This window comes from Xiphias gladius, chromosome 4, assembly GCF_016859285.1.
Source record: "Xiphias gladius isolate SHS-SW01 ecotype Sanya breed wild chromosome 4, ASM1685928v1, whole genome shotgun sequence".
Classification (NCBI taxonomy): Eukaryota; Metazoa; Chordata; class Actinopteri; order Istiophoriformes; family Xiphiidae; genus Xiphias; species Xiphias gladius.
In genome coordinates, this window is record NC_053403.1 from 1123676 (window position 1) to 1136375 (window position 12700).

At 47.6% G+C, this 12700-nt stretch overlaps 1 protein-coding gene across 3 annotated transcripts in view; it reads right to left on the reverse strand.

The window, feature by feature from the left end:
• LOC120788936 (T-lymphoma invasion and metastasis-inducing protein 2) overlaps window positions 1–12700 on the reverse strand; it is a 54645-nt gene that overhangs the window by 14392 nt on the left and 27553 nt on the right. For all 3 annotated transcript variants that reach the window (XM_040125230.1, XM_040125231.1, XM_040125232.1), the window contains 6 exons: window positions 12127–12655; window positions 11128–11303; window positions 7553–7777; window positions 4311–4496; window positions 4073–4219; window positions 949–1008 (listed from right to left, as the gene is read on the reverse strand). In XM_040125230.1, the coding sequence (XP_039981164.1) occupies window positions 949–1008; window positions 4073–4219; window positions 4311–4496; window positions 7553–7777; window positions 11128–11303; window positions 12127–12655 (1323 nt within the window). The remainder of the gene's footprint in view (window positions 1–948; window positions 1009–4072; window positions 4220–4310; window positions 4497–7552; window positions 7778–11127; window positions 11304–12126; window positions 12656–12700) is intronic.

Genomic DNA, 12700 nt, shown 5'->3' on the forward strand with positions numbered 1-12700 from the left:
CCAACATCAGCTCCATCAAGTCCTCCATCCTCCATCTTGTGATCCTGTCTCCGGTTTTTTGTAAAGTTGTGTTTTATCGTGTGCTGCATTTTTTTTTTTTTCCTGTGTATCAGGTCGTTGACAGACAGAAAACCTCGGGCCGAGTCGTGTTCTTCCGTCAGAGAAGTACTGGGAGGCCGCACCGTCGCTCGGATCCAGTGAATGTTTTGCTTTAGAAAAAATGAGGCACCAATAAATCCGTTGGCTAAATTCTCGCCAGTCAATTTTCTGTCAGTTGACTGGTCAATTAATCAGCGAATCATTTCAGCTCCAGAGAGGCGCCTGCTGAAGTAACGAAAGGGTCGTGTTTGGAGGGCGTCCAGCGCTTGTCTGCGGTCCGGGGTGTGTACCCACAGCCGGCAGTGATGTCACAGTGTCCCGGAGTACACCTTTACATCACTGCAGCCAGGTGAGAAGAAAAAACCCAGACCTGAGCTAAAAGGAAGGCTGCGGCGGAGGAACTACGTGCGAGCTGAGCAGAGGCCTAAAGTGTCTACAACCAAACAGTCTCCTCATTCATAAACATTGTAAGCGATTGCCGTCATACAAACAAAGCGGCGGTGGGGAGACGCTGTGTGTGTTTGTCAAAGGTGCCTCATCTAAACAAAAGCTGTGTATCGTACCTGCCTCTTCACGGTGTTTTCTGTGTTTCTGTGTTTTCTGTTTTACTCGAATGTTTCAGGGAAAATTCACGTCACAGGACAAAACTGCTCATCCAGTGATTAAAAGACAAAAAGCTAAATTACCGACCTGGAAACATCTGTTCATGTACATAGTGTTGACTTCCCTTTTTTGATTTTTTAAAATTTTTTATTTAGGTATTTTTAAATCTTCCACAGCTGAAGTCAAAGTCAGAGATAAAGAGTTTACAGAAAGAAATAAAAATAAACTGGAAAGTAGAGACTGTACCTCAGAGCAGCAGCTGGCGGCGTGGTGAGCAGACGTTGTGGCGACTGGAGTCTTCAAAACCTAAAACACACACACACACACACACACACACACACACACACACACACACACACACACACACACACAGAGTCAGTGAAGTCACGGCTCGGGACTGAACTAAAAATACCCCCCACAGTCTATATTTAAACTTAATTAAAAACGATCTATCGAGGGAAAAAAAAGAAGACTTTGGTCCTGAATTCTGTTCCGGATCAAAACCAAAATTAGCCCCGGGGAGTCATGGGGGGAAAAAAAAGGGGGTGAGCTGCGCCGAAATTACAGGTTTGTGAAGTGGGAGCAGTAACCGGAGCGGGGGAGCTGCAGTCAGTCTGGAGTCTGAGGACCACCGACTGACAGTAAACACATCATCATCATCATCGCGGACCGCACTGCAACACGTCCTCAGCACACTGCAGCAGGATGTGGAGACAGGAGTCAAAAGAGACGTCAGAGCTTTATTCGATTAGATCAACTCTTAGCGTCGTCGTCCTGTGTCCTGCGTCAGTTTTCTGGCCGACATCTTTGTGCTTCACGCTAAAGGAATGATTGCTTCACGCTTTGAGTTAGATTTCACCTTGTATTCTTTTTCTTTTTAGCAAGTTGCACTGAATCTGGTTTTGTCTTCTTGTGCCTTTTTGTTGTTTATGACAGAAACACATAAAAGTCATTGATACTGACATCGGAAAAAGGTGGAATTTGACAGGTGAACCGTCTGAAAACCACCTACTGTATATCACTACCTGACTTCATCAGATGTTAAATGCTGCATTGCGCTTGATTAGCCACATGTTCCTATTTTAAAAGTTATCACATGTGACATTACGCGTTTTAACATTTGACGTTTTTACATTTCACATGTGAAAATATCCAAAATGTATCTGCCGACATTATGTGAATTTTTCAGGAGTGAAACTGTGAAAAATGATCATTACTATCATCGTTATTATGTGAATGTGCAGTAACATTTATCCAAGAGGGACACGTCAGAACGAAAGCCCTTCCGGGCCCTAGGTTTTCTGGAAGGACCGGACCTCTTCACAGAACCGACCAGAGCAGGAGGCAGGACTGGGTCCGGTAACGACGCAACAATTAACCCCACGCGTCCTTCGGTGACGAGACCGATCAGACTGTCTCGGTGGGTCGGGTCTGCCCGGAAACCTCCGTCGGTATCGTCTGATGTGATCTGAGAACAGATCCACGAAACCCTGACCAGGATCCAGCTTGCAGACCTCACACCTCCTTTTTAGGCAGCATTTTGAGGTGGGCAGTTGAAAATTTGATGCTTTAAATCTGTTTGATTTCAGCAGGACACAGAGGAAACTTTTTTTTTTTTTTAACCCATTGCAGGGATTTGATTCCAGATCTAGAGGCCGAGCCGGAGCCAGTCCCTCCCGTCTACATACTTTTGTCCAGGTAGTGGATTTTTGTTAATAATGGAAAGACTGGTGGTGTTTTCTGAAGCTATTTTTACACGTGAGAGTCTTTTGAGTAATGCGGATAAAGAGGCTTTTACTTTAACTGAGTGGATAAGTTCAGAAAATTGTATGAATTTCCTTAAATTAACCCTAAAAACCAGGAAAAGAAACTTCTATAGTGAATGTTTTATAACTGAATGGGATTAAGGCCAAAAGTATAAAATAAGTTTGTACAAACATTGAGATTTTCTCTGAAAAGGCAGCTGCAAAATTCTCACAAAACACTCCGAGCACAATGAGCTCTCTGATTGGTCGGTTTTCTGTAAAATGAAAGGAACCAGCCGACGTGACGTTTAGTTCAGAGCACGACTGTCGACTTTCGGCCAAATCGTGGAGACAAACTTCAGCGACAGGTGGCGGCTGGTGCCGGGATTTTCCCACGACGGCAGACCAAATCCAACCAGGGTGTCCACATACTTCCGGCCACAGCACGTTCACGCCGATAACGAGAGTCATTCTCTGAAGGACTGGAGGTTTAGTGCCTTCCCGGGGGGCACGAGGGAGCAGGTTCCACGCTGAGATCCTCCCAACCCTGCTGCTCTGCTTCCAGTTTCTCTGCCGTCAGGTCTATAAAACTTTATTTACGCTGTTTACTCCGAGAGACACTCAGACTGTCAACACAGAACACGTGTTCCGTAGCTAGCAAAGCGCCTGTCAGTCAAAACTCTGAGCCAAAATAAACCCCGAGCTGCAGAGAGAGGGGCCGACAGATTTATCCTCCTCCCGGACTCTAAATCCCAGACTCTCATAGTCCAGAAATAGCTCTCTGTTTATCAAGAAGGGGGCCTTCAGGACCCCAGGGCGATGGGAACTTCAGCTGGCCGATGCTCTTTAGTTGAAGCACTGAGTTCCAGCGGAGTTTACACATGAGGAGGGGACGAAAATATCCGATCGGTGTTGTCTGTGAGAGTTTAATCTGGGGAAGCGCCAGGGAGAACCAGCAGCTGGACGACGGAAGATGACGCATTATTCTGCAAATGCACGACCAAAGTGTCTCCAAGTACGGAGCTGATCTCCGTCAGACAGTCTATGAAAAACATTTCCGGGACAATGTCGCGTTTTTACAGGTTGAAAACCAGAAGCAAAGACCGACGACAGCCCAGCGAGCACTGCGTTCTTCCAATCGGCTGTAGGAAGGGTTGAAGTCGATGTCTGAGCAGAGGAGACGACTTCCAGTCATCCGTGGTCAAAACACATCCAGACCGAGCCTGTCCTGACCATGATTCGGCCTGGCTTAGTGAGCGGAGCCAACAGACCTTTCAGAGTTAATCGAATGTCGAGTCGAGGCATTTGCTCACAGAGATGTTTCGGTTGTAAAACAGACAAAAGCTCCAGGAAAAGCTGGAGGCGTACGAAACGGAAGCAACGCTCCCTCAACGGCGAACGCTCGAGTCGAATCCAAAACTACAGTTTGGCAGCAACCTGGAGACTTTCTGGATTCCCGCCTGCTCCCGGTGCAACCAGCAGGGAAAGAAAAACGCAGTCCTGTTAAAAGCTCAGCACAGCGGCGGGGAAGTGCTTGGAGCCAGTTTAAGGCAAATACATCTGTCTCGTCAGGACGTGGTGAGGACAATCAAAGACAAGTGACCCCGCAAAGTGTGGTGCATCACCTGGGACGTCGAGTGCCCGGAGTCCCTGCTGCGCCTGCTCAGCCCGTCCAGAGCCTTCAGAGAGGACGGCAGCCCCCTCCTCCTGTTGTTTCCTCCCGACAGAGACCGACAGCGCCGCCTCAACGTCACCTCATCTCGACTGCACACCTGAGGAGGGAGAGGAGTTTAAGAGCCGTCTAAACAAGACAAGTGTCGGGCCCCCAGGCCTGGACCCCCTCCCTCTGACCACATTTCTTACCAGGGCGTGGAAGGAGGACACGGAGAAGACCCCCAGGCGTCCCAGCATGCTCTTGGAGGGCCGGCTGGCGACGGCGAGGAGGCTCTTGGGGTTTGGGAGCTCGCTGCCCTGTAGACTGGACAGGTAGCACTTCAGTCTGAACAGATCCAGGTTCAGTTTTTCCAGGTTCTGCTCCCACTGCTTGATCTGGACACAACGTCATACAGCAGGGTTACATGAGATGTAATACATGGTCCCGCATCACATATCCCTAAAGCAGATTCCGGTCCAGGACCACCATGTCAAAAACAACTCCCGACACCTGACTGGACCCGTGGTGCTGCCAGTAGCTCATTTAGTAGCTAACTGAATATTTCATTTCTTCAGACGGAGGCATAGAGCAGCTAAAAGTCTCTGAGAAATACAGAGACAACCACTCAATCACGAGCAGTAAACACCAAAATGCTTAAAAAGTAAAAACGGACGAATCTGCTCGGATGTATGATAAGAATTTACCAAGATTGAGGACGTTTGCAGTTATTTTGTCCTTCGGCATCCAGTCATCAAGACAGACGGCCAATGAAAGGAATCCACCCCCCCCCCCGTCTTTTCTTCCCCTTCTCTTTCCCACGCCACTTCAAGTTCAGACACATTGACTTGAAATGAAAATAATTGGACACGCTTGTTAACAAAACAACAGAAAACTTCATAGCAGTTGTGCTGTTGAAACGAGCTTTTATAATTTACCATCTCTACCCCCCCCCACCCCAGTACATGTGTAATTGAATGTTGAGATGTGAGATCAGCCTCTAATCTACAGTCAGAGGACCTCGGAGTTCAAACGGCAGAGCTGGGATCAGTTTCACCGCTCAGGGAAAGAGATTAACCAGCTGCCGAGTGACTCATCCGATCTGGAGTCTCCCTTCTCTTCACATCTTCAGGCATTAGTCTCCGTTTTATCGCTGTTGCTCTGATTCAGGTGGGAAATCAGCTTCTACTCAGCTACTCGCTCTTTTAGAAGGATTTGAAGGACCCACATCTAACTAGTTGGAAATCTGTCGGACAAAAGGCGTCAGCCAGCTGTTAATCTGCTACCACCAGGGATCGTATTCTAATACATGACAATGTCTGATTTTCAGAGTTTGAGCTGCTGGTGAGAGCTGATGTTAGCCGAGCTTGGTCAAGCCCTGATGATAAAACCGGATTCGATCACATCGGCAGACGGTGCGCATGATGTTATCGGTCCGCTAGCTGCCCAGCGGGACGCGAGTTACCAGATTTAAGACGTCTCCTCGCTTCCCTCACCGGCGGTAACCACAGGCCCGGTGAGGCTGCCTTCGAGCTGCTGCTGATTTTTTTGTCCTCAGCATTTCAGAGACTCGCAGGGAGAAGAAAAACGTATGTGTGATTGCTGCAAGCGGCGCTAGCGATGTTAAAATCACAGTGGCTGAGTTAAACCCGCATTGGGCTTTAATGCAGTACGGTGTCGTTGGTAGAGGGACGATGGACGTCTGTGGAGATGGTCTTTAAAACAATAACTGTAACGATAGAACAGTTGTCAGTGAGAAAACTCATAACTACAGCAAACAAAGCACAATCTGACAAACTACCGATAGTTTTGGAAGAACTGAAACTGCAGGAGGAGACCAAAAAAAAAAAAATCAAGGTGTTTGCAAATAGGTAAAAACGCAGGAGAATAATAATACAGAGTATTTATGACTGTGTACATGAGTGTGTATGCAGACAACATAACTTAAGACTTTCCGAAAGTTCCACTTACAAAGGGTCGTTAGACTCCTGACCTTACAACTGTCTGTGATATACGATGCGGTTCGTTTGCTCCTGCACGTTTTCCACCAGGGAATCAAATCGTGCGCTTCGGGCTCCGCTCGCTGTTTCCTGCCCAGAGTGTAATGTCAGTTCTAAATCGTCTCCACGGGATTAAGGTCTGTAACGTCTTGGGAGGAGGACGGGACGCGATCGTTAAACACAGCTGTGAGAGAGGCCGGAGAGCTGAGCAAAGCCCCGGTCATCGGCTGGCCGGCGCAGGCTGCATTTCTTCTCAGCGTGGATGGCTTGTGCCGATCGGACACTCGGCGGCTGTCACCACCTCGACAGTTGCTTCGCGACGTCACTCTCAGCAGCCTCATCTGGCTCCACCGTTAGCGGGAAACCGCGTGTTATTTCAGGCTGCCGGTAACAGCCCCAAACATCTGGAAGAGATGTTAAACCCGACTCCACGTGAGACCGAGCTCGGACATTTTTCTGCCTCTGCGGCTGCCAGAGCATCCTCCGGGTTGTCTGTTACGCAATCACCTCCACCATTACACACACACGCAGAGTTTCCTGTGGCTGTCAGAGCCGCTCGCACCGCCAGCAGGATGGTAACAACTTTATAAGCTCCCTCATCGCTGCTGCCGCTCGGGTTTTTCTCTCGCTTCTGATGGCGTTAACACCTTGACTCTCGGGTCTCCGTGGTCCCCTCTCACTTGACTGTTTCTCTGCCTAGTGTTGAAAACCCATTCAAACACAGGATAATGAGTCGGGAACAGAATGGGTTTCCCATCTGAAAACGGGCCGTTCACAGTTTGTTATGACAAGCTGAACTATGGAATCCGCGTCCAGGTGCGACACTGCGTGAAATCAAGTCCGTCTGCCCGTTACCCGAACCTCAACGGTGATATAAAAACAGTGATCCGTCTCCTCCTGCCCTGCTTCAAGCCTAAAACAGAGCAACGCCTGCACACCGACTCCAAACCACAACATTATTTCAAGACGTAGAAAATCTTTCGCTCCCAGTTGGATCCTCTTTCTCTTTCCGAAGCAGCCTCACGCCTGCATGCGATGTGTACATGTGACACAAGTCACCTGAACCACTAACGAGTGGAATTATCTCAGCCCCTCGGGGGAACTTTTCTTTGTTTTGAGGAGAAGTCTGAATTTAAGGCTAAACGACTAACTACGATTAATCAGCTCACTGTTTCATCTAAACAGTGTCAGGAAACAATAAAAGTGACCTTTTGAGAAGCTGCGGCCTGAGAATAATTGGACTGTTTTGCCTCATAAATGACTTCACTCATTCGGGGAATTGAACCTGTGACTCCGGCAGAAGACGACGTCGATCCAACAAAACACCTCAGAGTCTAAAAGTCTGACACGCTCTGGTTTCCATTTTTACCACGGTCACTAACGACCTTAATGGGCCAGTCTGACTGAACTGCGTCCCAGTGCCTCGATCCCAGTAAACGCTGGCTCTCACTGACCTGGCTCTCCACAGCCTTCCTGCTCTTCTGCTCCTTGATGACGGACAGCTGCAGCTCGGCCATCTTCTTCATCTTTCCGTCCATGTCGATCTTGTGCAGCAGCGAGCGGCTCTGGCAGCGCAGGAGACGCAGCGTGTCCTCCTTCCCCTGACGCTTCGCCAGCAGGGAGGCGCTGGCAGAGTGGATGGCCGTCACCCAGTTCTCCAGGTCCGTCTGGTTGGTGGCCTGGAGGAGACAAAAGCAAGCCGGTTCATCTTTATTCACTGTTTCAAAGCTGCATTAGGCAAAAGGAGACTGAGGCTGCAACAGAGAAAAGGATTCAAAACTGTCCAGGCAAGACGACATGTAAATTCCAGATTTGGTCTTTGGTGGACAAATTCCAAGTCCAGTCTCAAGTCTTGTCAAAGCAAATTGCACGTCGGTTGCTGACATGACGTGGCTTTAGAACATTTTCCTTTCAAATCTACTAATAGGGTTTTTTTTTACATAACTGAGACCAAGTTTTTTAAATCCACAGGTCTAATCCCTAACTATCCTACCTGACGCTGTCATATTTGATTTTTTACTGTTTCTAGATGTTGCCAAGTCAAAACTTGAGCCTCAAATGTTTTTGCTTTCAAGCCTGAAGCCGAGTCTTGTTCTTATGACTTGACTTATTGAGGCCTCAAATCCGCAGCCCTGGTGGATTCCAAGTATCTGTGAAAAACAAATACTCATGTGGCTGTGATCACTGATTGGCACTTAAAGGGATGCGTTCACTGCTTTAATTAAAAATAAATAAATAAATAAATTTTAAAAAATGTGATTTTATTTTTTGGCCACTTGGAGGCAGCAGAATAACCTATAAACACAAAATTTACATATCATAAAGTAGTTGTGTCCAACATGTGATCAACCAGCTACTTATATCCAGCAGTTCCAGAGCAACATGACCCTTCATCTGGATCTGGTGTCTGTGTCACCTGATGGATCTAGGTCCAGTGCTCCCTCTCTTTTAGCTCTGGTTTTGGTCTCCACCGGCTCCTGAGGGGAAACATCTGGCTCTTTATCTGCTAAATGCTCCACCGTGTTCACCAGCTGGTCTCTGACTGTGTCTGTCTGCTGTTTGCTACTGAGCAGGTAGTGGACAGTGTTTTTTTTTTTTTTTTTTTTTACAGCTGAAAACATCTGCCTGCTGCTGCTGTAACAAAAAACAAAAACAAAAACAAAACAAAACTAGGAGGTAAAAGAGGCTAAAAAGCTCAGCAGAGCTGCAGAGCTGGTCAGAATTCTCACCACCAGAGACACAATTATTTGCAGTTGTTTGATCCAATGTTAATAAAAGAAACTATTGCTGATTGCTTTAAACCTTTTTTATACATGGTATCATTCAACCTGTGGTTCCGCGTAAATAAGCTGATCTGAAGCTTCTCACTAACAGAGGAATTATTATCCCTTCAAACGTTGGGATGAAACTTGTTTTCAAAAATTACGTATCTCCCAGTTCAGTCAGACACCTTGATGTTTTCCACCAATAAAAAGAGGGCGATAAACTTTACTTTCTATCAGGTACTAATGAGAACTTAATGAGGGGAAAACATTTTAATAAGAACTGAGCTGAGTAACAAGGAACATTTCCTTTAAGAGCAGAACACGAGGGAGTCCTGAACAGCACAGAGCAGCACTTTAGTCTTCCCCCGATGGTCTGGATGCTGTTCCAGAGTTTTCAGGTCACTGAAACAGTATTTTTCATCTAATGACACTAACAGGTGTTTTTGTTGAGGGGGGAAACGTGTCAGAGGATTAACCAGCTCGCTGTCGTGGTCATCGTCGTGAAGAGGAACATTTGCTGCAGTAATTAGCCGGGTGTCGTGACTCCCATTAGAGGGCTTTCATCCTCCTCCGGCCTTCATCTTCAGCCCCTGACAAAAGCTCCTCGACACCTCAGTATCCATTCACCCCTCCTCCTCCTCCTCCACAGTGAACCTTCAAGGATCCATGGAGACCTGATGAGAGGGACGCCGTGTGATTTGTGTGTCTGTAAACACACTCTACAGCTGAGGGCGGTGAGAGCTACTCTGGGAATAGAGAAGTGTTTTCTGAGCTCGTAAAAAGCGAGAGGAAGACGGTCACAGAGATAAACGTTCCCTCGTTGAATCAACAGCGCTGCTGCCAGCGAGGACACTTAAGAGCGCTGTGACCTCTGACCCTCTCAAGTCCTGCTGTTTGCTGCAGATCAATATATGGATCTGCTTTGAACTAGTTTATGCTGTGGATTCATTTATTGTACTAGAAGCTAAATACCTAAAATGAAATACACACAGCTGTCTGCTTATTTCATTTTCAAGGAACAGCAGGAATTAAATGAGAAAATGGAAATGAGTTTCATCTCCGTGCGTCCAGTGAAGAGAGAGATCCAGGTTGCGTTTAGCCTAGCTTAGCACAAAGACTGGAGGCAGTGGGAAACCGTAAACTCCCCCTTACGGCAGCTCCAAAGCTAATTTACATACTGCAGCTTGTCTGCTGAAACAGAAAACATAGAAATGTAAAAAGGAGACGTTGTGGATCTAGCAGCAGTTAACACCTGAGCTATTTGTTTACCTGTGCATTAACAGATCCAACAGTAAACTCTGTAGGATACTTTCCGTGTCCTAAAGCCTCTGTCTGTCACATTGTGCCTTGGCAGTAGCTGCTATTAGCTCCACTTCATCTACTTTTACATTCCTCCACCTTTCACCAAATCATGTTTTTATAGTTGGAGTAAGTGACAAAGATGGTGGCAAGTGGCAAACGCAAACTCCAGGTTCCAAAACATCTCCTCGGGTGAGACCACAGCCATGTTTTTTTGAGGTTTAATAGTCAAAAACTAAGGCAGCAAGACAATTCTCTAAAACCCAGGTTTCTGTGTGCTCAGAGTCCTTTGTGCTTTAGTTTTGTTGTCTGAGCAGTTCTGTCAAAACTGACTGAAAAGACAGTCCACATTACTCTTGAATTTCACCCATCTTTCCTTCGGTGACGGCGGTGGAGAGCAGGCAGCAGAGGGAGGAAATGCCAACAGCCGCACAGTCATTTCCAAGTAAAACAGATGCAGAGGAATCGTAAAATGTCTCCCGGCCTGTGTGCATGTTTGTGGTGAAGCTGACGGTTCTGTGCTGGAGAGAAACCGCAACCCTCCACAACACCACGTCCCATTCATTCACACTGTCCTGGGACTGAAATGACAGAGTGTGATGGGGGAAGAAACGAGGCCAGCAATCAGAAGGCAGACAATCAAGAGAAAACTGAGAGGGTTCAAATATAGAGAGAAAGAGGGGAAAACGTCCCAGAAAACCTCTGCAGCTCCACTCAGAAATGTTAAAAATGTCACAGGAGCAGATTTATTTACAGGAACGAGATTCAGGTTTGATTCTGGCTGCTTGTGAGTCATCAGTGGGTGATTTCGCAACCCCTCAGAGTTTCCCTAAATCCACCAAGAGACTTTGATTCCTGCTCACATTTGCATACAACACGGAAACAAGCCTAAAATAAAAACTGAATAGAGAATAGTGAATCAAACCAAAACGTGTGTTCCGGCTGCGCGCGAGCGGATCCCTCACCTGGAACAGGTAGACGTCTCCGTACGAGTTGCTCAGACAGAAGACGTGCTCCTTCTTGGGATGTTCGGGGACGGCCTGGACGATGCTGTCGTCGGCCAGCAGGGCGTAACGAGGAGAAAGCTCCCGCTCGGCCCCGCCGCTCCTCCCGTACGTCTCGTAAAACAGCAGAGAGCAACCTGAGGGGAAAGACCGATGAGTTGTTTCCCAGGAACTCCGTCATCCACCATCACTTATCTTTTACTGTTCACTGCAGAGCCACGTTGTTCTGATCTCAGGGTTTGTACGACTTAGCTGGAGCTTTCAGGGGTGTCGAGGCTCTGTTTCAGCTGTGAGTAGTTTCAATTAAAAGACAGCCTTGCGAATTTAGCACGGGAGGTGTTGTTGACCTGAAGTCAAGTCAGTTTTTATTTCTACAGCCCAATATCACAAACCACACATTTTCCTCAATTGGCTTTAGAATCTGTTTACAACCCCTTCTTACCAATTTAACGGTATTTCAGCTCAGCTTTACTAGTATGTGAATTACTTAACAACACGATCCATGATTCCCCTTATTTTTCTCTCAGACACTGAATCAGACACGTTAAGTCTGCTGCAGACCGGGCTCTGTTCTCCTCGGTTTTATCTATGTGGATGTGGGATCATGTCCCGGTAGAGAGAACCGCTCATGGTCTTAGCAGCCTTCAACCTGCAGGAGTTACCGCTGGGAGTGTATGATGGCTCCTGTACTGAAGCTCCCCGAGGACACTTGTTTTTTTTGTTTGTTTTGTGTGTGTTTGTTTGTACTTGAGCTGCACTAAAACAAAAGCGTTCAAAATGAATGAATAATGAAAGAATGAGATGAAGAGAGAACTGATATTGGAAAAAAAAATAAATGGAAATTGGGGGGGCTTTTTTTTTTTTTTTTTTGGAAGAGTCTCGGCGTCATCCCAGACCAGGTTCCAGGAGTCTAAATAAAGAATTGGTCCTTTTTTTTTTTGGTCGCAGGCACAGGGGGACCTTTCAGTGTGAGTGAGTAGTGTTCTCCACCAGGCGGCGACCTCAGCAGCTTCTTCTCCTCCTTGTTGTGATGAGTGATGAGAAGGGAGAGAAGGAGAGCCATCCGCCCCACACCACCCTGCTCCTTCTCGAACAGGACATCCAGCTGCTCCCCTCCTCCCAACTCCACGTCCCCATCCATGTCCTCCTCCCCCTCCTCCTCCTCCTCCTCTTCCTCCTCTCCATCCCCCTCCGACGGATCAGTCCGGTCGGCTGCACTGCTGCAGCCCATCTCCAGCTCCTGCATGAAGTTTTCGTAGATGTTCTGCCGCTGGGCGTCGCTGCTCTGGTTCAGGCTCCTGGAGGAGCCGCAGTGGGCTGGAGGGAACTGGTTCTGGTTCAGGCTTCTGCAGGAGCCACAGTGGATCGGAGGGACCTGGTTCTGGTTCAGAACGTGGAGGGGGTTGGAAGACCACGGTGTGCCACAGCCGACCAGCCCCGAGCTCAGTCCGCTGATGAAAACATCGCTGGTGTCGCTGCCGTAGGGCTCCTGAGGAGAAATCAGACGTGAGCTTTACTCTGGTGTTTCTTTCAA